Source organism: Heliangelus exortis, chromosome 8, assembly GCF_036169615.1.
Source record: "Heliangelus exortis chromosome 8, bHelExo1.hap1, whole genome shotgun sequence".
NCBI lineage: Eukaryota > Metazoa > Chordata > Aves > Apodiformes > Trochilidae > Heliangelus > Heliangelus exortis.
In genome coordinates this window covers 27,674,543-27,698,373 of record NC_092429.1, presented here as the reverse complement: position 1 = coordinate 27,698,373, position 23,831 = coordinate 27,674,543, and the positions used below count along the sequence as shown (strand labels likewise).

The following is a 23,831-nucleotide window of genomic DNA, read 5'->3' as shown; positions in this document are numbered from 1 at the left end:
GCTTGGCACGAGTGCTGTACATTTACAATCAGCCACCAAGTGGCCTCAAAGGTCCTCTTAATCAGCTTATTTTTAGGCTTCCTGCATGCCAAATTCTCACTACAATAAGTGAGCCATCAGCAGGTAACTGGTAACCTGACAACTCCTTCCAAGACCCCAGTTGCTGAACTAAACTCACCCATCCTCCAAGTAAAGCTCATGGTGGAAAAACCCCCAGTCTTTTCTCAGTCCTCCAAACCACTGCTAATTCCCAGACTTCCAAGAAAGGTTCAAGCAGGAGGTTCTTGCTGAGCTCCCCTCAGTCTCATTAGAGATGGAGGCCCAAGTTGTCTCCTGGACCCTCCTGATATAGGGTTCTTTCACACCCATAATTTCTCCTGCAGTGGGGTTTTAAATGGTGCACATGGAGCAGCTCTGCATCACACACCAGACAGGCAACAGCTTCCCTACATGCTGGGAAAACCCCTCACCCATGGCACATGCAGCTGGAAACAAATACTGAACATGAGGTCTTCTGAGAAATTCTATCCATGGGAGCTAAATGAAATGCTAAAAAAAAAAACCCAGACAGCTCAAATAACCCCCAACCTTTTTTTTATTGTTTTACTTGCCCTTTCCATTTGTATAAACACTATTTTGGATATCAAAGGATTCTGTCCTTTGCATCAGAAGCATAAAGCAGGACTGAGACTCTCAGTATGGATGCTTACAGACACTTATTTCCCAGTGTTAACAAAAACACTGCAGCCTCTCTTTGTGGACTAAGAAGGTAAAACCATCTGAGAAAAAACACCACTCCTACTCTGAAGGTGCTGCTAACAGCAGAGAGTCTTTGCCTTTAAGACATTTATAGCATGGTCACCTTTCTATCTCTGGTGCTTCTTCAATTGTCAGAAAAGAAAGGTTGCCCCTAAATCACTTTAATGAACTGCCAGAAAGCTGGCCAGAAATAAGCACTTGATCAGATCAGAAAATACTGCAGACTTGTATGGGAAAGGTCCTGTTAGAGAAGTTTCTATATTTAAAGTATATTTAAAATGCACTCACAGCTCTAAAGCAGTTCCATTATCAAAGTGCTTTGTTCTTTTTATTTTTTAATGCCAAAGAAAATTTTAATAAAACAACTCAAAGCCATGCTAGCTAAATTCTGTGTTTCCCTTTCAGAGACAGAATATTTTCATATGATTAAAGAATGTAGGACAGAAAAATATCTTCTTCTTAGACCAGGAGACAAGTCAGCACACGAGGACCAAAGTCCTCAGGCACCTAGGCTCTCATTCAAAGCACATTTAACCCTGCAGAAATATTTTTGTTGTGTGTTTTTACCCACTAATGGGCTCTCTCCTCTTCCTGCCAACCACTCTGAAAATTAAATGCCTTTCTTAGAGAAGGAGCTGGCTCTCCTCCTGCCTTTTTCATGTGACATCTGCAAGTCCCACCATGGAACGAACAGCCAGGCAGCAGCTTCTGACTCCTACAGCAAATGCCATCAGCTGGTCCCAAATCTAGAAAACCAAAAAAATACCAAGAAAAAGTTCTTTTCAAGTTTTCTTTTGCCTGCATCACCTAAATGTCCTGTTCACAGCCTGGCTTCTGGCACCTTTTTACCACCAACACTGCCCAGATGCCACAAGCACCAGGGACCACCTGAATTCCCAGGCCTCTCTGCTACAACATTCCTCACATTTCTTAGCATGACAAGACCCCTAACATCATTATCAGCCCACTCCACTTGCACAGACACAAGTGATCCAAGCTGGGTTGCTTTCCAGCCAGGCAGCCTTGTTGAGCTGTTGGAAGGGCAGAGATAAGGTGCTGGAAAACCAAGGAGAAAAAAAACCCAAGGAGAACAGAATATAAAGGCAAGGTCAAAAGACACATGTAATTTGGGTAATTTAAATTCTCAGCAGTTTCAGAGCCTTTAAAAAAAAGTAAAAAAATTCAACCCTCTTATTATCCATAAGCATTTTCTGTGTCAGCCTCAGTGGCCAGAACATTTAATGCTTTGGGAAACGTGTTGTCCCAGGAATTTAAGATTTCAGCCAGGGAAAAGGCTTTCAGAACCTGATTCTGTGCATCCCTTGTGCCATGACAAGAAGATAGACACGAGCTTCCCTGTAGGGGGAGAAAGTACTCAACCCTTGGCTTCAAACAAAAGATTTTTGCAAGCATGTTTGGCATCAAGAATGTCAAGAGGAGATTCACTCACACAAGAGCAGCACCACAAGCATTGCACAACCCTAGGACAGCAGGACTTATGCCTCATTTAGCAGCCATACACCTAGCCAAACCTTCTAGGAAGGTTTCTCCTGAGGGAACACATCACATTTCACCCGTTCATCTTTCTAGGAAGAAAAAACTGTTCCTTATTTACCTAGAGGGATGATCAAAAACCTCATGTAGCCGAGCCAGTCTGGGGTTTTGTGAGACAGCTGCTCTACAAAGAGCCTCAACACAGCACTGAGGTAATTCTGGGCTCCAGCCACTGCAATTTTAATTGGGTTTGGAGGCTGTGAATTGCAGTTACAGCTAGACAGAAAAAGAGGGAACATGTTCATAATGGTGCTTCCAACCTGCTGGTTAAGTTAAAAGAAAATTGGTTAATAACAACCAAGGCAGAAGAGAGTTAGTTCAATACCCAAGGCAATATCACAGTGATTACCAGCAGCTTAAAACATTCAATAAAATGCCACATTGCTCATTATACTTCTTAAATTTGTCTCTTTGCTCCCTCTTTCATGTATTTTGAGAATCTAAAGGCTGGGACTCAACAATGTAGGTTAGGATGTGCCTATTGCAACTTTACTGCTGTGTCAGACAGCACACCCAGGTACCCACAGCCCTCAGGATATATCCAGGGAATGCTTTGAGGAATTAAGCTGTGCATTACTTGGGAACAGGCATCAAGAACTGTCTAAAAACTTGCATATTAGCTTTGCAGGCTTTACTGATTATTGGCTCTGACCTATTAGGCAGACTTCAAAACATAATCTTTTAAAATTAGTAGTATCAATGAAAGACTTGTGCCCCATACAACTCTGACTTCAGGGGAGCTGACTGGGGAGCACTGGAAGGGAGAAATATTTCTCACCTATTGGATGGAAAACCCCCTGGGCACTGGGATACAGGAGCTGAGAGGCTTTTAGAGCTGAGACTCAATAAACACCACAAGCAAGGTGAGAACTTACTATCTCTGTATCCTGGAGACAATCGTGCTGAAAGCTGCCTGAATATCAGCTGAGGAGCATGTGCAGACCACAGGCAAGGTGTGCTTTTGCAAGACATCTGATAGGTACTGAGGAGAGAGCACAACATATTATGGTCCTTTTTTCAGTACAATTTGTCATCAGAAGAAAATCTGCCTCCCCCAAACTCCCAGATATTCCCACACCCAAGCACAGGCACTCTCCATCTGTCCAGTTTGTAGGTGCTACAGCTATTTCCCAAATAACCATCCCTTGGGCACCAGCCAGAGGAAAACCATCCCTCCAGTAAAACAAACACATCACCTTCTTGGCAAACACCAATGCTGTATCTAAACCACAGCATTTCAGGCAATGACAGCTCTAGAATAGCAGGAGTTTCATGGAGAGCAGCAGACCATTCACATAGCAGGCAGCACTAGGTAAGAGCAAGTGTTCTCTATTCATCTGCTTCTGAAACTAAACTCACACCTCTCTGATTTCAAAAGGATTTAAACAAATGCAAAGTTCTGCACACCCTTGAGCATTAGAAGAGGGAAGGGTGCTACCAACATGCATGTTCCTCCATGCAGCTACCAAAAACCAACACACACCTCAGGTATACATGGGCATAACACTGATGAGAGTCAGCAATTATCTCAGACTTTTAATCTTTGCCCTCCTAATCCATGCAGCCCAGCTAATACCATCTTCAACTCCTCCAATACTGCAAGCACAAGCTGCTAAAACTACTGGGAGAAGACCTAGAGGTGGCTAGAAAGTAATGCAGAAGGTATTTCTCCATCTTCCAAGTACAGAGAAACTGGAACCAGTAGCTCTGCTGGTTTTTAATTTCAGGCATTGAGATCATAGCTCTTCCAGAGGCAGAAAGCCAAACCAGTGAGTGTAACTCCACAATTCCAGCACAAGTTCTACAGGCAACGCTCACCCACTACACATTTAATGACTCTCTTCTATATACATTTTATTTCTCCAAAAGGAGGAAAATGTATTCCAGACTCCTATTCATAAGCATGACAAACCATCCCACGTTGCCAGCATCAGAAAGCACTGCTTTTTGCCTTAACATCACTATCACTTGGAAAAGATGGGGTGACAAACCAGTCAGGAATGACAAGTGTGTGCACAAGGTAACAGAACAGACCATAAGAGACCATTTTCTATTCTGACTGTCACCTGTGCCTAGAAATCTGAGCCTAACCCAAAAGTCAGCCCTCCTGCTCTCTCTGTCCCAGCCTACCCCAGCCAAGAAGTAGTGCAAGAGTCTAGCAATTCCCAGTGTGCTGCTAACCAGAAGGAATGGCATTTCTTAGAAAAGGAAAAGCTTCCAAGGGAATACTCAGGTGGCAAAGCCTTACAAGGTCCATAGCATCTTCTGGGGAAATAAAATCCAATCTGTAACCACTGAACCCTCAGTATGCTGTCACCACCACTGCTCTTCCAACCTACTTGGGTAGTGTAGAGCTCAAGCATTCCTGTCCATTCCTGAGAAGGAAGAATAAAGGAGAAATTGGATTCAGTTGACATGTCCTGCCTTTACCTGGCCTTGCCAATCAGAAGTATTGACAAGAATAATGTTTTCTGGCAGCTGGTCATCAGAAACCAGGATGTGGTTTAGTTGGTCATACACTGTTTTCCTGGGGATCTGGAAGTAAACACAAAGAGAAGAAAAGAGTAGATGTCACCTGTAATCCTCAAGCCACCAGCTCCTGCATTCACAAGAGGTGGCTGTGCATGGCCACCCCACAAGCAAAGGCAGCAAGCAGCCAACCTGGCTGCTGGGATGGATATTTAGCAGCTGCTTTAATACTGCAGCATTTGCAGGTGTCTCTAGTAGCCACCTTGGTCATTACTCCTTCTGCCATCCACTTTTTCTTATGTCACTTTATACCAACTAACAAGCCCAAGGAATTTTGGATTCACAGAAAGCAGCAACCATCTCCTTCAAGGAGGGGATGGACTGAGTCCTGCAGCTGACAAAAGCTTGGCACAGATGCTCTCCACCACTCAGTCTTCCTTTGCAATTCTTAGCAACTTGCTTTATTTCAAGGGGTGATTCCTCAGCACATCCCTCTGCTCATGTCTCACCACAACAATCTGTTCAGTGTGCTCAGTTTATGGCTGACAAAGCACAGCCCAGCATGGCAGATTCAGTACCAGCCAAAACATAAATTCCCTCCTTGGAGCCACAAGATCCAGTTCCTTTCCAGCAGGGCCAACACTTGGACCAGAAGGAAAGTGACCACAGGAGACAGTTGGAGGAAAAAAAAAAAAAAACAAGTGGTTGGACAGAGAGAAATTTTTTTGCAGACCTGTAAGTGGTGCCGGGTGTCCGGAGAGCGTTCGTTGTCCAGGCTGTTGGCTCTCTCATTCTGGGGCCTCACTGGCTGCCTCTCCTTCAGAGATGTGCTTCTGCCCCGACGTCCTGTCTGCTTCCCTTCAGACCTGCTGGAGAGATGTGCTTGCATTCCTGAAATGCCTTGCATCTGGGCAAGATCCATCCCTCAAATCCCAGACTGCCCAGTCTGACAACCTCCGAGAACGTGAGAGGAGGCACTGGGGAATCACTGAGTTCTGAGCCAGCTTCAGACCTGCTAATTCTGTTTCTGATAGTGCAGAGCACGTTTCCATCAGCCCCAGGCAGGCTTCCACACCACCACTGCTACCCCAGCCATGCCAACTGCAGCCACATAGCAAAAACCACAACAGAAATACTTCTTCCAAAGAGCAGCTATTTGCTTGCAAATAACTGAGAAACTGTATGGTGGGGTTGCTGAAGCCCACATCCACTACTTCTGTTTGGGAAAGTTTAACAGGACGTTGGCAATCACCTTTAAGGCCAAAATCTGCATCATACATTTACTTAAAAAAGTATCTTTGAGCAAGCAGCTCCAGATTTTTGTAAAAACCTCCTTGGACACGGAGCAGGTAGAATAAAGGAGGTGGCAGCAGCCTCAGAACTGTGTTGCCCTTCAGGGTTCTGAGCATTCATTTATCAGGGCATCACAGAAACATCAAGGTTGGAAAGGATTTTCAAGATCAAATCCAACCATCAGTCCTACACCACCATAACCACTAACTCATCTCCCAAAGCACTACATCTACTCAGTTTTTCAATACCCCCAGGGACAGCAAGTCTACCACCCCCCTAAATGAGGGAGTGCTCAAGCCCCAGCACCTGAGTGCCTGAACCCAAGGTGTTTTTCCTTGCAGTCAGTGGCTCCAGGCCAACCCCAAAAAAATGCCAGCAGGCTGTCCATGACTTCCCAGCAACAGGCACAAAAAAGCTGGGACACTGCTCTACCTGGTGGAGGGGATAATGAGTGATTCAGTCTTTGTGATCTTCCCACTGGGTGGCAGCTTCTCCACAAACACATCTGCTGGGGGAAGTTCAGCTTCCTGGACTTCAGCTTGCTGGTTAGACTCCTGCAAAAAACACAGCAACAAAGCCTCCTCTCTGTCTCAGGACCACAAAGGCTGTCAGGAGCCACATTCCATCTGCTTTTTCCAGAAACACCACTCACTAGTGCCAAAAGGGAGAAACCAGTACTGGCCCTCTGGGGCTACCAGTTCCCAGCTCAAAGCCCCACAAAGGAGCTGGAATAAGGAACTGTGTTCAGACACTATTCAGAATAGGGATTCTTCAAGCTCCAAGGCAGGGACATCCTTCCTAATGCAACACATATTAGTTCAGTTTCCCCAAATGAACTAGCAGAGAAAGACAGACATAAGAGAAAAGTTACAAACTGCATGTCCCCATGCAACGTGAGCTTTGGGATTTTTACCCCAGTGTCATTTCTGCCAATTCAGCTTGAAGTAATACTTCTTTCTGAACTGTATACATACATATATATATATATATATATATATATATATATATATATATACATACAAAGTATAGCTCACTTTGGGCCAGCCTTCCTCAAACCAAGGGGCCTTAAAGAAAGCTTTTTAAACAGAAGGCTGCACGAAGAATTACAGTTTTAAATGGCTGAAAGGGAAGAACCTCCAACACCTGAGGTCAGGAGGAGAGCTCAGCATTACCTTCACTGCAGCTCCTGTTATCTGTGTAGGCTGTGTTGCATATGTGACAACATAAACAGGCAGACATATGACACAATGCAGCTCACAGCTGACACCCAAACTGCCAGGAGGAAATGTTAACAAGAGGATTTTCAACTTACATAAGAGACAGTGTCAGAAATACTGTCGCCTGCATGTTTGCTTCCAAGACTCTTGGCTTTTTCAGGCACCTCTACCTGCTCGAGGGGAGAAAAATCATTAGGAGGTCTGGCACACCAGCAGGTTTCACCCACACTCTTTGCATCAGTCTGTTGAAAAGACACATTTCTCCATTTAGCCATTGCCCAGCTCTGTAGCATGGCTGGAAGGGTTTCATGGTCATACCAGGACTGAGAACATTAGCATGGGATGTGGCAAAGCAGCAGTGATGCACAACACACAGAGACAAGGAAATGCCCTGAAATAAAGTTATTTTCTCTGTGCATAACATGCCCGTTCATGAGGGGATGGGAAAGGGGCTGATCTGCCCCTCAGCATTCCCTCCCAGCCACCATGGAAATTATCCCAACAAAAGTAAGGTAAAGCTTCCCCTGAGCAGTGCCAAGGAGTCTCTGAAACCCCCAGGCAACATCTCCTATCCTGGCTGTCATTGCAAGCATGCTGGAATCTGGAGCTGAATATTAGGCAGTATTCAATACAGAACCTGAAAATATACACTTGGCTTAATATATTTGCTTCAAAATAAAAAATAATGACCCCCTACAAAAAAAAATCCACATTTTTTTTAGCAGAAAATTCATGTGTCTACATCCAAGTCTATGAAGGTGGTCAGAGAGGGTGCTTTAATTTACACATGCAAATAGAGACAGTGCAGGTATTAAGGCCAAATACAGTAGCTGAAATGCCATATGGCCAGAGCAATTTAATTTCAATGGGAATCCAGATGGGCAGAGGAGATCTTGAGGTTTCTACATTAACTGCAGCTAGAAAACCTTCTTACAACATGACTTACAGGACTTGAGGGCTCTCTCTGGCTCCTGATGCTGTGGATGCTACCAATTTCTGTCTGGGAGCTGGAATGTGACAGTCCTTCAAAATAAGGTCTGGATGGATAAAGAAAGCAAGGCAACCTCTTATTATCATGAACACTACAAGTCTACCATGTTCACAGCAAAGTAGCACACCTCTTCCCAGGTATCTTGCATATCCCATAATTCCAGTGAAAATGATAGGAGGCCTTTGAAAGGAAGGGGTGGTCTCCAGGACAGAAAGAGAAGAAAAAGTCCAAGGTCTCCTCACACCAACTTAACCCCATTTAAAGGATCCAACAAACCACCTGTCACACATCAGCCCATATTTATCAAACTCTTACTAGGAGCCCTTGAGTGCTTTCACACCAGACTCTGAACAGGAACTTTTGTTTCCCTAAAATCTGGGGTGGAGACGTGGGTCAAGCATTTCCCCACAGCAGAACAGAAAGCACACTGACCCCACAGATGCAGTTGTGTCCTCACCACCCCAGGTGCAAAATATTACACTGCAGGTCTTCTTCCAGCTTTGCAAATGCTGATGGAACTACATGGCAAGAGACAGAGACAGCAAGCAGAGTTACTGCTCCCCAAGAATATCTGCTCCTGGGGGGGAGTTGTAGTGTTGAAATGGATTTTATTACCACCTTCTATCTAGATTTGGCTGCCAGCCCTAGGATCCAGTTACACATTTGCTCAGTAAGATAAGGTGGTGCACACAATCTGATTGCCCTTCCATGTCAAAAGGCAGAGATCAGAGCCACAGAACTCAAATGGGCACAAATTGTCATTCCAGCAATCCCATACCCCAGAAAAATTCTCTTCCTTGGCTCCAGGGAACAGGATGCAAGCTCTCAGCATGTGCAATACAACATTTTGGTTTGTTTCAAAGCAGCTCCTTACCACATCTACTTCCAAATCCCTTCAAGGTAGGGATTACCAGCTGGCAACATATTGAGTCAAGCTTCAAATGCTTTTACAAGCCACCAGTCCCATCCCACTGCTGCCCTAGTTTATCCTTGACATCTTCCAGCCCACTGGTGGGAATTACCAGGTGTCATTTTGTCATAATTAACGTAGAATAACCTAGTTGGGCTAAGAATAAATTCACTCAGTCACTCCAGACTCGGAATTTATTCTTAATTTATTCCTTAATCCCTGCAAATCTTTTCCAAGAAGATGCAGCCTCCCTTGTCCACCCTTGCCTCTCCTCTGCAGCTTCCAACCACATCTCCTGCTGCCTTCACACAGATTTCCTGGGCTGTTTCTACCATTTTTTCAGAATACCTGCACACAGCTTAATTCTACTGCTGCCTGCCAGCAGTTTCTACCCCTGTGCCAGATGATGGGACAGGCAGAACATCTGCAAAGGGAACAAGGAAAAAACAAGACTGAAGGAAATTCAGAGCCCACAGGCAGTAAAGTCATTCCTGTTGTAACACACTGGGGCTCCAGCTCAAGAAGGGAAGAAAAACAGAATGGAGGGGTGGAAATAGAAACATCTATTCTCAGTGCTGACACTCTGCATGGTTTATCCATGGCCCAACAGCAGCCACCCCACACTTACTTTAGTTTTGGCTTGGGAGTGCTCAAGACACTGTCATCATCTTCCATTTCTGGCCCACTGTCACTGGGGTTCTCTATATCCAGGGTGTCATACAGAAGGTCCAAGTCCTCCTCCACCTCTGGAACGTGCTCTGCTGGGTCCTGCTCTGAATCCAGAACCTACAGACAGGGGAAAAGCAGCCACTGCTGACCCTGCTGGGAGCCAGGACAGCATCTGAGCTGCCCTGCTGCATCTTGCATACCCTGATGAAGTGCAGCACACCAGGCTTGTGACTAAAATGCTCTTCCTAGTGCAAGGATGCTATATCCAACAGAAACATTGTCTGTGAAAAGTGTTTGTGTTGGGTCAAGCTTGTCAGTGGCTGAGGTAGGAGTTAACTATTGGACTAAGCACCCAAAAAAAAAGCTATTAACCAGGTATTATGTTTATTAGTCAACACCTCTCTATAAACAAAGCATTTAAAAGGCCCCTAATGGAGCCCCAGTTTCCTTTGAAGAAGTACAGAAACAAAGTACTTCCAACAGTGTCATCTGTCTTTGAAAGAGCTGCCGTGACACCTCCTGATTTGATACCCAAGTAGGTAGAAATAACAAAGATTTCCACAGGAGTTGCCTGTGGATCAGGTGCCATCCACATGGCAAGCTGAAAAGAACAGTTATCTCAAAGAGAACTTCCAGAGGCTGCTTTATACATGGACCCTGGTAAGCAGGGTACACATTTCAGAGCTTGGTTTTTGAACGGCAGCTCCAAAAAGCAGCAGGTCAGCTGGCTGAGACCTCAGCTCTGGGTGCTGACTCTGCTGAGCTAACTTGGGAAGGACAGCAAAGCAAACAGGACTGTTTGGAAGCATAAAGAAGCATGAAGAGTTACTCACTCTTTCCTACAAGCCACAAAATCAGCACAATACCATAGAGCCAAGCAAGGTGTTAACTGCTTTTATATTAACATTAACATTACACAGATTTCTCGGGTTCTGGATCACTTCCATTTTCAGCTCTGACCAGACTGCTGACTCTCCTGTGGATCTGCATTCCCTAGCCAAGGTTTTCATGTCCTGCCTGGCTGTTCTAGTAAGCTGATCAAACAGGCTGGGATTTAACTTCACAAGCAAAACACACCGTAGAATATTTGTCTCTGAAAGGGTCAAAGATAAACTCAAAGCAGCCTGAAAAACTAATGGGTACACCCAGGGTTGCCAAAATCTGGTTTTGATAAAACTCAAGTCTAGAAAATCTTTGATGTTTGAATTTTAGAGTTGGCCCTCAAGCCTCCACACAGGGCCAGGGTGTAAGGAAAGGTCACAGCCACTTCAGACTTGAAAACAAAATGAATAGAACTAAGGAGAAAGAGGAGACTGTTCCTGAAGACTAAAACAAGTTGCACCAAGCAGAAGGCAAAGCACAATATAGGAATCCTTACAGAATCACTCACCTCATCAGACACTTTAAACCTCTTCAGCAATGCCACAACCTTCTGTTTGAAGTTTTGTTGCTGTAAGTCAAAAACACTTTTACATAAATAAAGCTTTCATTGAACTGTTTTCTCCCAGTCTGCAAGCAGCCCCTGACACATCTGACACTTGTGCTCTAGCTACTGCTTCAAATCAAACAACTCCTGGTACTACCAGCCACATCTCTTCTGCTCTCATGTTGAAATCAGCATCTCCAAACCTATGTCCTGTATCCTCCTGGTCCCTGTCCCCTAGCCCAGGGAGCTGGGTTCCCTCAATACAACTGCTCCTGCTTCTAAAGATTGATGTGAAGAAGTCATTAAGCAACTCAGCCTTTTCCTCATCTTTTGTCACCATGTTCCCTCCTGCCTCTATTAGGTGATGGATTTCAATTTATTTCTAAAGGTTTTTTTCTTGTCATCCTTTACCATGCAGGCCAGATGAATTTCTAGTTGGACTTTGGACTTCCTAATCCCTCCCTGCATAGCCTCACAGCATTTTTGTAGTCAAAGGACACTCAAAGACAGCACATACGCACCCCTTAGATGGCCCCACTCCCTGAACTGGCTGCTTCTGCTAGCTCTTCACATGCTGTAACCATGCTCCCAAGCTTCCTGCTGGGCCAGCATGTTTAACACTGTCCCAAAAGGCCACATGCACCCCACATCCTGGCCAGACCCCCTCAGTGTTAGTAAAACTGATTTCCACCGACCCTGGTTATGGACGTCGTTCTTACTATCGATCTCCGCTGCTTCTTGGGCTTCCCCAGCTCGTACTCATCATCATCCAAATCCTGAACAGAAAGAGGGGTCCTGGGTTACTTTTTTTATCTGGGGACACGCAAGCATTTAAGTGCCAAAAATGTGCTCTCTATGAAGATGAACCTGCTGCTCTGCCTTCCTGGCTTTCAGCATTTGCCTTAATCGCAGTTATGGTGATGGAGAGAAAAAGGAAGGGAAACAGATCTGGAGAGAAGAAGGAATAATGGTGTGGAGAAGCCAAACAGCTCTAGTTCTACATTCAAGGAACAAGGATCGTCACCAGCCCACATTTCAGTGGATTCCTCTCTTAGTACCCTTCAAGAAGTGGAAGGCAGGTGATGCCCGAGTCTGAAGGCAACTAATACCCACACTCCAAAGAATCTCAAACATCTTGCCAGGGGTTTCTCTGCAAGGACCTATTTTGCACAAGGTATTAAAGGTTAAACACCAACTCAGACCCCACTGGTCCTTTATTCCAGCTGAGGATCTCGTTGGGCTCTGTAAATCCAAACATTACAGAAGCAATCAACTGATGCCTTCACCTTAAGCAGAGAAACACCCAAGGATGCTCATGTCCCAGTGTTTAAAGGGAGCTCAAGTCCAAACACGTGGAAGAAATGGGTTACTGTGCAGGTCTTCTGCCACTGCAACTAAGCCCTGGGTGACAGTCTCACACTGTCATGGCTTAGCTAAAGAAAAAGGCTTTTAGTTGCAAGCAGAAGCTGAGAGTGTACACAGTGTACTGAAACTCCCCCAGGGAGCAGCCATGCCCTGAACAGTACCTGGCCCTGTACAGCATCATCACTGGCCTCTTGCTCAGAAGAGAAGCTCTCGTACTCTTCCTCGGAATAGTTGTCTGAAAGGGAAGGAAAGAGGGGAGACATCCTGTGAAACTCCTTTAAAGTGAGAGGACAGACTCAAAGGAGCAGAGAAGGACAGCTAACAGTCACAAATCAAGAGTCACACAAAAAGATGCCTGCTAGTTTATCTTCTATCTGTGCTAGAAGGAGGAGATGAAAACTGCCTGGAAGTAAGGAACAAAGAGAAGCACATCTAACAGGAAGGAAGGACCAGCACACAGGTAAAGCTCCTTGAAACATCACCCCCTTTTAGAGCCACCTGGTGGACAGCAGGAAGTAGAGAGGTTTCTCCACAAGGGGAATTACTTTTCCCCCCTAATGTGGACTGAACTGTTTTAAAGGAGCAAGTAAAGCATGCCAGGAGACTCTAAATCCTTTATTGAAATGACACTTCAAGTGACCTGCCTGGCCTCAGACAGCAACACACAAGGATGTGCATGCACTACCTTCAACAGGTCACTCAGTGAGCAAAAGGCTGGTACCACATAAAAAGATGACTTCCCTATGCAGTGCACGACACCATGGGCTTACACTCAATTAATCCAGGTCAAAAAACATGTTTTAGGTTTGCAGGTCTAACTCATCTAAGTTAAGGAGATTTATTGCAGAAGACTCAAAGGAGAAAGAGTAGCTTTGATATGAATCTCCTGAACAGAACACTGTTAGTAGGATGAGAGGCTGCAGGTTCTCAACATACCCACCAGTAATGCTAGAAGGGCACTGGCAAGGAACCCCTGCTGGATGGCTCAGGCCTGGTGTGATGTGGACAATTCAGTCCTGTCATACTCCCAGCTTACACAGCAACAACTTTGCCAAGTGTTTTCTTTGCATTAATCAGTTCTAAACACAGCAGCTTCTGCAAAACCTCTCTCATTTGTTCCACGAAGCATCTAAGCCCAGGCAGGGTTTAACTCCAGGTAGTTCAGGAAGACACTGGTCCTCAGAGGATGGGGTTAGACTCTTACCTGTAGACTTGATTTTCTGGCTGGCCTGCATAGTGCTGTCTTCATGGTCAATTGGCTGACTTGACAAGGAGAAGATCCAGATTTCTGCTACCTTCACTGCAGCCTCTTTGATGTTGCTGAAAAGGCTCAGAACCTGGCCACCTTCTGTTGGGTGCTGCATGACCTGGGAGAGAAATTAAGCATTTAAATGTATTTAACTTGTATCACTTGTATGCCAAAATAGTTATTTAATGAAGTTTTTCCATATTTCCAAGTACAGAAGCAAGCCAACACTGCAACTGCAAGAGCCACTTGCAGGTAACTCACACCACCAGCTGAGGTTTTATTTGGCAACTGATGGAAAGACAGAAAAAGTGTTCTGAACCTGGCAGTTGATTATCTCATCCTTGAAGCACAATACTTGAGTACCTCATTCCTATGTACTTGCTTCCATGGCACAGTACTGATTTAAATTATCCAGTTACCAATCTCTGAGCACCTAATTAAAGAACTTAATTTGCCTTAAAGTTCAGCAACAGAGCAGGTAAAGGCAAAAATTCTTTGTGAGATACAGGTGCAAAGTGCTTCTTGGAAACAAAAAGCCATCATCCAGACAGCTGGCACCTGAATCTCAGAGGAGGTGGCCACCCTGGGCTAATGAAGCAAGGGGTGATGAAAAACAAGATGAGGGGGAAGGCAGGGAGTGGCTTTCTCCTCCCTTTTCACTCACAGGGCTCTCCCCAGAACTCAAGCATCCTCTTGCCCCACTGGAGTCAGAAAGTATTTCTGTCCCTCAGCTTTCTAATCCACACCAGGCTCCTTTGGCAGCTCCTCACATGGCTTTAGAAAGATCTGAGATGATGAGGAACATATCCCCCCCTCCCCTTAAACTCTGCTCAGGCTCACAACTCCAATTCATTGCTTTGTTTCAACAGCTAAGAATTACACATTTTTTGATGTTAAGAAAGATGTTAGTGCTGTTTAAGGGGCACATCAACTGCAAAGGGGGGGGGCTGTAAAATCTGTTTTCTTTAAGTCTTAAATTTCAGATTTATTCCACATGAGCTAGAAGAGCAACTATTTCCTAACAGTGAATCTCTGAAATTTTTGACCTTCTTACCTCAGTCAGCTGACATCACAAAAGGACAAGAAAAACCACACGAAGCAGCAGCAAATGCCCAGTGCTTGAAATTCCCTGATGGATCTAATTAACTGGCCCATGTTTTCTGCCTTACAGCAATATTTCATTTTTAGTTCTTCAACAAACCAAACGTGGTACAGGAAAAATGTTAGCTACACCACCACAAATCAGAATTTGGCCAGTTCAGACTGTGAGTTCACTCTTTACTGCAAGTTTAAGGGGAGCTGAACTCACACATAAGGAATGGTCTTTAAAATGTTATAAGGAATTACTTAATAGAGTAATAACTCACCACAGCAGAACACTAGCTTATTTTGGATGGAAATGATTTGTTGACAGAATGCAGCCTGATTAAAAGCATGGGTATTAAGCTGAACTTGCTACTGCTAAGCCCATGTCTAAATAGTTGGAAACAGAGATTAAACAGGGCATGAAATTATTGAAGCATGGAGCTAAGCCATTCAGAAAGCATTAGTGAACAATTTATCCATATCTGATTCCAGCATTATAATTTACCTCATTAATATAACTCCACCTCAAGTACCAACAGCCATGAAGTAATTATTGCCAAGTTTTTTTCAAGCAAAATGAGAGAAACTTGGTCCTGAACTTCCATACAATGGCACAGAGAAGCACAGCAAAACTTGCTTTAACTTTAAGGTTTTCTAGGGTTGGAGAGCTTGCCTGACTGACCCTGTATGTCTTTTTTTCCAGTTATGAAACAACAAAACATGCTGCAGTTCATATTGGTCCAAGACAAATGGACACAACTGAACCAAATACACTGCAAGTTCTGCTGTTCTAATCGGGAATCATGATACAAAATAATATATTTACTACTTTTAAAGTTATTCTGAAGTGTCCTGAATACAAAGAGGACAGCACTGTATATGAGTGAAATGATCTTCTCATGGTTTGAGTGCACCAGGCTAATTTTCAGTACCAGTATAAGGGCCTAAAGAGAGGTTTTTTAGGACTCTGAGGGATCTAAGAGGGGCAGAACACAGAGGGGTCAATATTCCCTCCCATTTCCTGCCCATACTCTATAAAGGAAGACCGAAAGCCCAACCTTCTTTTTTCCCTACTCCATTCTTCACTGCTGTTCTCCTTCATTCCTTTACCATCAGCTCACCACCTGCTCTTCAGAAACCACATCCACAGGGTGCTGGGAAGAGGCATGGATCCCCCCTTCTGAGTCAGCCCTGCTAGAAAGGGCCCTCAGGCACCTATGCCTGTGATCAAGATCAGGTTGTATTCATATTTGTCTTTGTATGTTTGTTCTTTTCCCCTGTTCTGGTAAACCTGTTTCAGTTTTAATTTCCAGCTTTTAAGTCTCTGGTCCTTATTCCCCTTTTATCTTCCTTTGGGAGGGTGCAGCGGGGGGGTAAGAGAGAGCAATTCTCTCCTCTGATTTTTGGTCTGCCCAAACTGCTAAACCATGACAAATCCAGACACCCTAACTCTAAAAACAGCTACACAACAACAAAAATTGATAAGCTAGCCTCGTGAAAGCTTTAGCTCCCAAGAGTATCCAGTGTTATTACTCAGTAATAAAATCTATTTTAAACATTGCCCCGTGAATACTGATTACAGTGATTAAGACAGCTCTATGAGAGCCTGCCGAGCACTTCTCAATGAGGAAAGTGACAATGCTGGGTTTAAACAGAAGGGAGAATGTCCAGCTTTGTAAATGGAGATGATGTCAAACGCTGCTCACCTCAGCCATGTTGATTGACCCCACTGCCAGAGTCTTGTAGCCTAAAATGGTTCGGTTCTTGTAGCGCTTCCGCCGTTGCAGCATGATCTGAAGTTTGTTACCTTCTCTCTTCAAGAAGTGAGGGTACTGTGGTTAGAAAGAGAATGAAAAAGCTTATTATGTGCTTCACGAGTCAACTTTAAATTCCTAGGGGTTAACCCAAAGGTTTTTTGCAGTACCTACAGCACAGTACCTACAGCAGTACCTAACTTGCACAGAGTGAACCATCCTTCATCACCCCAAGAAGACTCCATCTCTGCCCAAACAGCTCAGCTCTGGGTTTTCCTTGCTGGTTTTTGCTTGCTGCCAGGCTGTGTTGGAAAGATTCAAATCCTTCCAAAGCATGTTCCATACAAGAAAATGTATTTGTCTACTCTTCACCCAAAAAACCCTACAAGGAGAGACTGTGAAGCCAAGCAGAGACTGCTAGGGGAAGAGTGGGGCTCACCTGCTCTCTCTGCTCACCTGCCCAGGGAATTATTGCAGTCAGGCTCTGCTTTCTGCCACTGACAGTCCCCCAGGGCCCAGCTCACTGCCTCTGGGATGAAGAAGCCTTTTCCTTCAAGAAAAGCTGCAGCAACTGCCTGACCAGATAGCTGAGTCTTATCTTGAGATCAGAGCTGAATGGGACACATGCTCTAAATATACAAAATACACAGCATTAAGTAACCTGCAGGTAGGAGCACTTAACTTCAGGGATATCAGACAGGACAATCCCAAGGGAAGGATACTTCTTATAGGCAAGACCCACATCACTTTTTTTTTTTTTCCCCTTGGGACACTGTGAATATAACTTCCTGCCTATCAAAATGTTTGACAAAAACAAATGCTGAGTGTGACCAGAAACCCTGAGATATTAATTTGCAGTCCAGAGCAAGCCTGACTGCTACACAAGAGAGCTGGGAGCAGTGACCACACAAGCCAGCAGAATACTAATTAAGTGATTGCTCTGCAGGGGTGAGAGCTCCTGAGCACAAGCAGCAGCCCTGCAGAAGAGAGGAACAGCAGCTCATCTAATTGAGAAACTCAGAACACACCTGCATCCAGATGCAGGTGGAGCCTGTGACTTCACAGACACACAACTGTCCCTAAACAAGTATGGAAGAAAGTTACTGGGACAAGGGACAAGAAGGGCTTAAAAAGCTGGAGGCAACTTTTATATTCAAATCTACCACCCCTCTGCCATGATGCCCTTCCACATTGGGAAAGCAGAGGAGAGGAACTCCTTGCTCTCAGCTCAAGGCACCTGGGCCATCCCAGGGCTGCATATTGAGCCTGCAGATCAAACCCAAAGTCCTTGGACCCACACCAGTTTGATTTCAATGTGTACGAGTTTTGAGAGATTAAACTGGACAGCTCAAGTTTTCTGTTTTTCTCAGGTATGCTGCCTGGCCACCTCTGATAAACATTCATAGAGATGATAGAAGAAGGGTACAGAGAAACTCAGACATTTAGCTCCTCAGTTAAAAGCAAGGGCTTCTAATTACAGCTCAGGCCTTTGCACAGCACAGACAAGCTATTTTTAACACCAGCCATGGCTTAGCAACTCTACAGAACAGTTTCGACCAAAACTACTCAGTAATTGTCAGCCCAAGACAGAGATGGGAGAGGAAGACAGTTTGGCTCAAAATAGCTGAAAACAAGGCTTTGACAGGAAGCATCAAGCACTCCAAGACACCTGCAAGGGGTGAAAAGAGGGGGGCATCACACATTAGGACAGCAAGAGTCAGGCCAAGACATTAATTCTTTCTGAAGTCCCAGTGGTGAAGTTCCTTCCATCCCCCAGATTAAACAGAGGAAATAAGTGCTCTGGAGAGCTGAAATGTTGTGCTTAGAATACCTGGGGAACTTGATCCTGTGAAACCCATGGAGGGTGAGGAGAAGCAGCTTTTCCAGCAGTAAGGGTGATGGTTGCTCACCTGCCAGAAAAGCTGTCACTGGTCTAGCCCTAGCCAGCAAGATAAAACAGATGAGACTCACCAGTACTTCCAGTCCTACCCCAGCTGTGTAATAGAGCAACAGGAAATTTCTCCTTTCTGCTTGAGCAGAAACCTTTCTAGCTTGGCTTTGGCAAGGAAACACTGTGCAAAGGACACGAATTTCACCCAGGAGAAGCAGCTGAGAAGGCAGTGATTGCTACTATATGAGGGGCTGCAAATCCAGTTGGGACAAAGCAAGGCATTCTGAGGAGCTGACAGTGAACCTGGAGATGGTGCCTGCTGCAAGATGCTGAGACTCTTGTGCTTTGCCACATGCTTCTACTTTGCTGTCCATCACCACTCTCAAAGATATTCCAGACACTGAATTCAGACTGTACCTGGCTTAAGCTGCAGTTTTAAACTATGAGTATCCCCTAGTCATTGCACAGTTAAGAAAGCTGTCATAAAAATTCTGCTCTGCCATTTCAGGAAGGTTTCCCAGGCCCTACTGCATCCTTGCAGATGGAGACCATCTCTGCACTGAGATTGCTCACTTCTTCTGAAGGCTCAGTGTCACAGCCACCCCTTTCCCCTATTCTGACTCAATTCCCAGCACCTTCAAGGGAAACTGATTTCATGACAATGCTCCCTGTCCTGCTGCAGCATTGCTCCGAGTCCCAGAAAATGAAAAAAAAAAAATTCCAAGAGGATCTGCAGAAATACTTGCTCCTTGCTGACACAGGACTGGCAGAGGGAGACCTGGCTCATCTTACAGCTCTGCTCCCAACCATGGAAAAGCTGCAGCCCCAGGAGCCAAGCATTCCTGGCACACAGCTTTGGTATTCCTGCTCACAGAGGAGAGGATGCAATGCTGCAGTTATCCCAGGACAGAACCAGAAGCATCATCAACCAGCTGTGTATCTGCCTGGGCAGCCAGAGGGTTATCAGCCATCTGCAAGGAAATCTCATCTGCTTTGAGTCTGCAGAGATAACACCCAGTCTTGTCTCACATTGTCACTCGAGCCTCTCTCTCTACTAGATTGAACTCTTCAAGGTCTAACCAATAGTCCCCAAACACAGATATTAATGCTTCTGAGTGCCTCTCTGGCTCTGCTCCCTGCATGCAAGACACCTGGGGACAGAAAAATATAAAAGAAGGCTTATAAGGTGAGATAAAGACAGGGAGAAATCACTCACCAATTACCATCATGGGCAAAACATATTTGACTTGGGGAAATTTGTTGCATTTACTACCAATGAAATCAGAGCAGGAAATGAGAAACATAAAAAAATAAATTCTAAAATACCTTCCCCCTACCCCTCCCTTCTTCCTGGGCTTAACTTTACTCCCAATTTCTCTGCCTCTTTGCCCTCCCCCCCAGTAGGGCAGGAAAATGAGGAATGGAGGTTTTAGTCAGTTCATCACAAGTTGTCTCTGTAGCTCCTTCCTCCTTAGGGGGAGGACTCCTCACTCTCTTCCCCTGCTCCAGCATGATGTCCCTCCCATGGGACAGTGCTTTATAAAATCCTCCAGTGTGAGTCCTTCCCATTGGCTGCAGTCTGCCACAAATTTCTCCAGCACAGGGTTCAGTCCTTCAAGAACAGACTGCTTCAGAGTGCTTCCCCCACGAGGTGACAATTCCTGCCAGCAAACCTGCTCCAGCATGGGCTCCCCTCTCCACAGGTCCACAGCCTTCAGCATGGGTTTTTCTGGGGTCACAGCCTCCTCCAGGCATCCACCTGCTCCAGTGTGGGGTCTTCTGGCATCTTCTCCACTTTTAACCTCCATGGGCTGCCAGGGGACAGTCAGCTTTGCCATGGTCTTCACTACAGGCTGCAGGAAAATCTCTGCTCTGGCACCTCGAGCACCTCCTCCCCCTTCCATCCTCACTGACCTTGGGGGCTGCAGAGCTGCTTCTCTTGCATATTCTCAAGTTCTCTCTCTCTGGCTGCAGTTGCTGTTGTGCAGCATTTTTTTTTTTTTTTCCCCTTTCTTAACTCTGTTACCCCAGAGGTGCTGCCATCATCACTGATGGGCTCAGCCCTGGCCAGCAGTGGGGCCACCCTGGAGCTGGCTGGTATCAGTTCTGTCAAAAAGCAGGGAATCTCTGCAACTTCTCACAAAACCCACCCCTGAAGCCCCTCTCTCCTTCCCACCGACTACCAAAACCCTACCAACCATACCAAATGCAGCTGAGAGGCAATTCAGACAGATTTGTGTTGTTACTGCTGGTGTCTCATCTGCCTGCTCCCCCCAGACAAGTCAGGATTAGAGATCTGCCTTCCATGATGAAAGGTGAGCCCTGAGAACAAGTCTAAGGGTTTACATGGCAGCTTTCCTAGTAGACTTCCCCATCCCCAGATCCTGGAAGCACCTGGGCCCTTTTTTGCTCAAATTTCCCATAGCCAACTCCTAAAATCCAAACCAGAAGCGCTCAGGTGGTTCTTCGGAAACACCTGGGACTGTCTTAAGAACAAACATCTCTGGCAGCACTAGAAGGATCTCCACCTGTAATTCTCCCTGCAAAGCAGCAATTCCATCAAGGACACGTGTCCCAAAGGCCACATCCCCCCTTACCTGGAGGGAGAAGGTCAGTGCCAGCTCTGTCTCCACGCGTCCACTCGGGGGCAACACAATCTCGTGAGACCGCAGGATGCGCTTGGAGCCCTGGGCAGAAACAAAGTCCAGGGGGTGAATTTCCCCAGAATTTGGCCCTGACAGCCCAACCCCAATCCTAAACCAGGAAACATTGTCGGGGACTGCCACTGAGAAAGTGAACGGATGGGTCTGACCTTGCCCTTCTGTGAAATATTAATGAGACGAAAGGGAGGTATTTGACTGATAAAAGATTTGGGAATATTTACTGTCTCTAGCTGCAACACAAAGCAGCTTTTGTTCTGCCAAAGTCCAGCATTCAAAAGCTGTGACTCAACCCCCACCCCTCAAGTTCAAGTCTCATATTTTTTACTTCAGCCAATAGGTACAAAGCTCATCATCTCCTGGGCTGGGAGGCCACAGCATCACGCTTCAATCTCTGCCTTTAGCCATGATGGACTGGCCTTTTCTTTTTGTGCACACACCCCTCCCTGGGGAAAGTGGGGGTTTTAACCTGTGTAAACCACTGAAAAAATAAAAAAAATATTCACAAACCATCACAGTGGAGTCTGGAGCCCTGACAGTATTACAGAGCACTCCATATCAACACTGTGTTTGGGCTGCTACACACTTGGAAAGTTCCTGGGCTACTTTTTGTGTAAGCACTTGATTTCGGGGAATGTTTCAGGGAGAGCTATCAGGAAAGCCTGGCAGAATGCTGCCTAGCAAAGCCTTCTGCCCTTTTCAAACACAGCAGAAAGTTTCAGAGGTCCCTGGCTCAATGTTCTGCTGAGGCTGCAGATCTGCCTTTGTCCTGACGGGCTGATCTCCCAGAAGCACAGAACTGCAGCTCTCAAAAAAGCAGCATCTAGGAAACCAGAGACAGCCTGGGGGTGTTCAATACCTCCCAGCTACATCCAAGGCAAAATCTGGTCTGTCTACATCAGCTCCAAACAGCAGCCTGAGGTGAGAGAGACGAAGAGCTTGGTTTACATCCCTTCCTCCCCAAAAGCAGGAGACAGCCAGCAGAGCAGGGGGAGAAACCTCAGGGCTCCCCCAGGAAAAGCTGCACGTAGGCAAGTAAAGTACAGCTTGCCACTGGCAGCAGCAACATCTGTTCCATTGGTGCAAAGCTCCTAATAGCAAGTCTGACTTTACTTGTTATGCAACTCAAAAACCTAATGAAAGCCCAAAATAGCTGCTTTCAACAGATCGCAGCTGATAAATAGAGCCAAAGGCTCAGGAAATACAGTTGACAACCCTTTGAACATCACTGTTCAGGAGGCTGCATGGAGACACAGGGAAGGCAGGTAAGATGCTCTCATTAGGTCTGAATTCAGTCATCCCCTCTGGAAGGGCTCCACTGCCTGACAACTCCCTCACACAATTCCCCACACAAAGGAAATCAGTCATTTGACAGGGATCATGCATTTGATGATCCAGTACCACCAGCCTAAAAAAACCCCATGCCTGTCAGAAACCTGAGAGCTGGCAAATTAAATGCATCTGAAAGAGCTTGGCAGCAGCATCATAACCTGTAAGCTATAAAAGGACTTTTAGTAAGAGGGCTTCAAATCTGCCTGTGCCCGAGACAGCTGCAGTGCCCCAGACCCATAATTAAGCAGAACATCAAAGAAATAAGGGTGCTGATCCAGCAGGAGGGACATGCAAGGTGAGGCACCCTCTGCAACAGCAGTCATTCCAGCCACTGTCACCTCTGGGTCAACTGGAGGGACAGATGAAAGGCAAAGGAAGGATGGCCCAGGGATGGGAGCTCCAGCCTGGTAGAGAAATGACAGCAGAAGTGCATAGGTCCAGTATCTGACTTACTGTACCAAGGCAGATCACAAGTATCCAAAATAGACAAGTCCTGCATGTTAAGACTCCCTCTGGACTTGCAGGCACTTTTTTCAGCATTTTCACCCCCCAAAAAAGTTTAAGCAGTCAGCAGTAACCTGGACAGGAGAAGGTTTTGCTCTAGTAAAAGCTACTAAATTCTCCAACCCATGTTCTACACACACTCACAGATCACCATGACAGATCCACCACCATTTAGGAGAACAAACAAATGGAAAGGTTTTAGCCCTGATGAACAATGCTGACAACCTGGGAACCCACAACCATGCTTCATTCAAAGATTCCACAAATCCAGGTGTGTGCAACAATTCCCTGCTTTCTGCTTCCTGCTGTGTGGGTGCATGAAGCCCCTCCAAAACAGAGGGACACATTTTTACCTCAGCTGGACTGCTCAGGGATACAGGATGCTGGTCACATCCTCATCTGCTCATTTGTGCACTGTAGAACCTTTGTGATTTCAGTTTCCATGCTAGATTCTGTGTGTTTTGACACAACCAGCTCTCTGAAGTGGTTTTCCCAGCTCTTTATTTGAAAAGGAGCTGGGTTTTTTTCAGCACAGCCAATGGTATTTTTTTACTTACAGGTCTGCTAGGCTTTTACTCATTAAATACTTCAGCAGTGGCACTGGTGGCAGCATGGGAGCTGAAGTGATGCTGTGACACATTGTGGAACCAAGTCCCCTTCCTTCCTAGCCTGCCTGCAGGCAGTGTGACCTACATGTAGGCA

The 23,831-nt window shown here is 45.6% G+C and overlaps 1 protein-coding gene across 9 annotated transcripts in view; it reads right to left on the bottom strand.

Moving 5' to 3' along the window:
- PACS2 (phosphofurin acidic cluster sorting protein 2) overlaps nt 1-23,831 on the bottom strand; it is a 70,213-nt gene that overhangs the window by 21,122 nt on the left and 25,260 nt on the right. For 5 of the 9 annotated variants that reach the window (XM_071751244.1, XM_071751247.1, XM_071751252.1 and 2 more), the window contains 14 exons: nt 21,231-21,320; nt 16,695-16,820; nt 13,858-14,020; nt 12,815-12,888; nt 11,984-12,064; nt 11,253-11,312; nt 9,822-9,979; nt 8,239-8,329; nt 7,388-7,462; nt 6,508-6,629; nt 5,516-5,651; nt 4,744-4,848; nt 3,189-3,295; nt 2,375-2,529 (listed from right to left, as the gene is read on the bottom strand). In XM_071751244.1, the coding sequence (XP_071607345.1) occupies nt 2,375-2,529; nt 3,189-3,295; nt 4,744-4,848; nt 5,516-5,651; nt 6,508-6,629; nt 7,388-7,462; nt 8,239-8,329; nt 9,822-9,979; nt 11,253-11,312; nt 11,984-12,064; nt 12,815-12,888; nt 13,858-14,020; nt 16,695-16,820; nt 21,231-21,320 (1,543 nt within the window). The remainder of the gene's footprint in view (nt 1-2,374; nt 2,530-3,188; nt 3,296-4,743; nt 4,849-5,515; nt 5,652-6,507; nt 6,630-7,387; nt 7,463-8,238; nt 8,330-9,821; nt 9,980-11,252; nt 11,313-11,983; nt 12,065-12,814; nt 12,889-13,857; nt 14,021-16,694; nt 16,821-21,230; nt 21,321-23,831) is intronic. The other 4 variants (XM_071751245.1, XM_071751248.1, XM_071751246.1 and 1 more) reach the window with 3 other exon arrangements.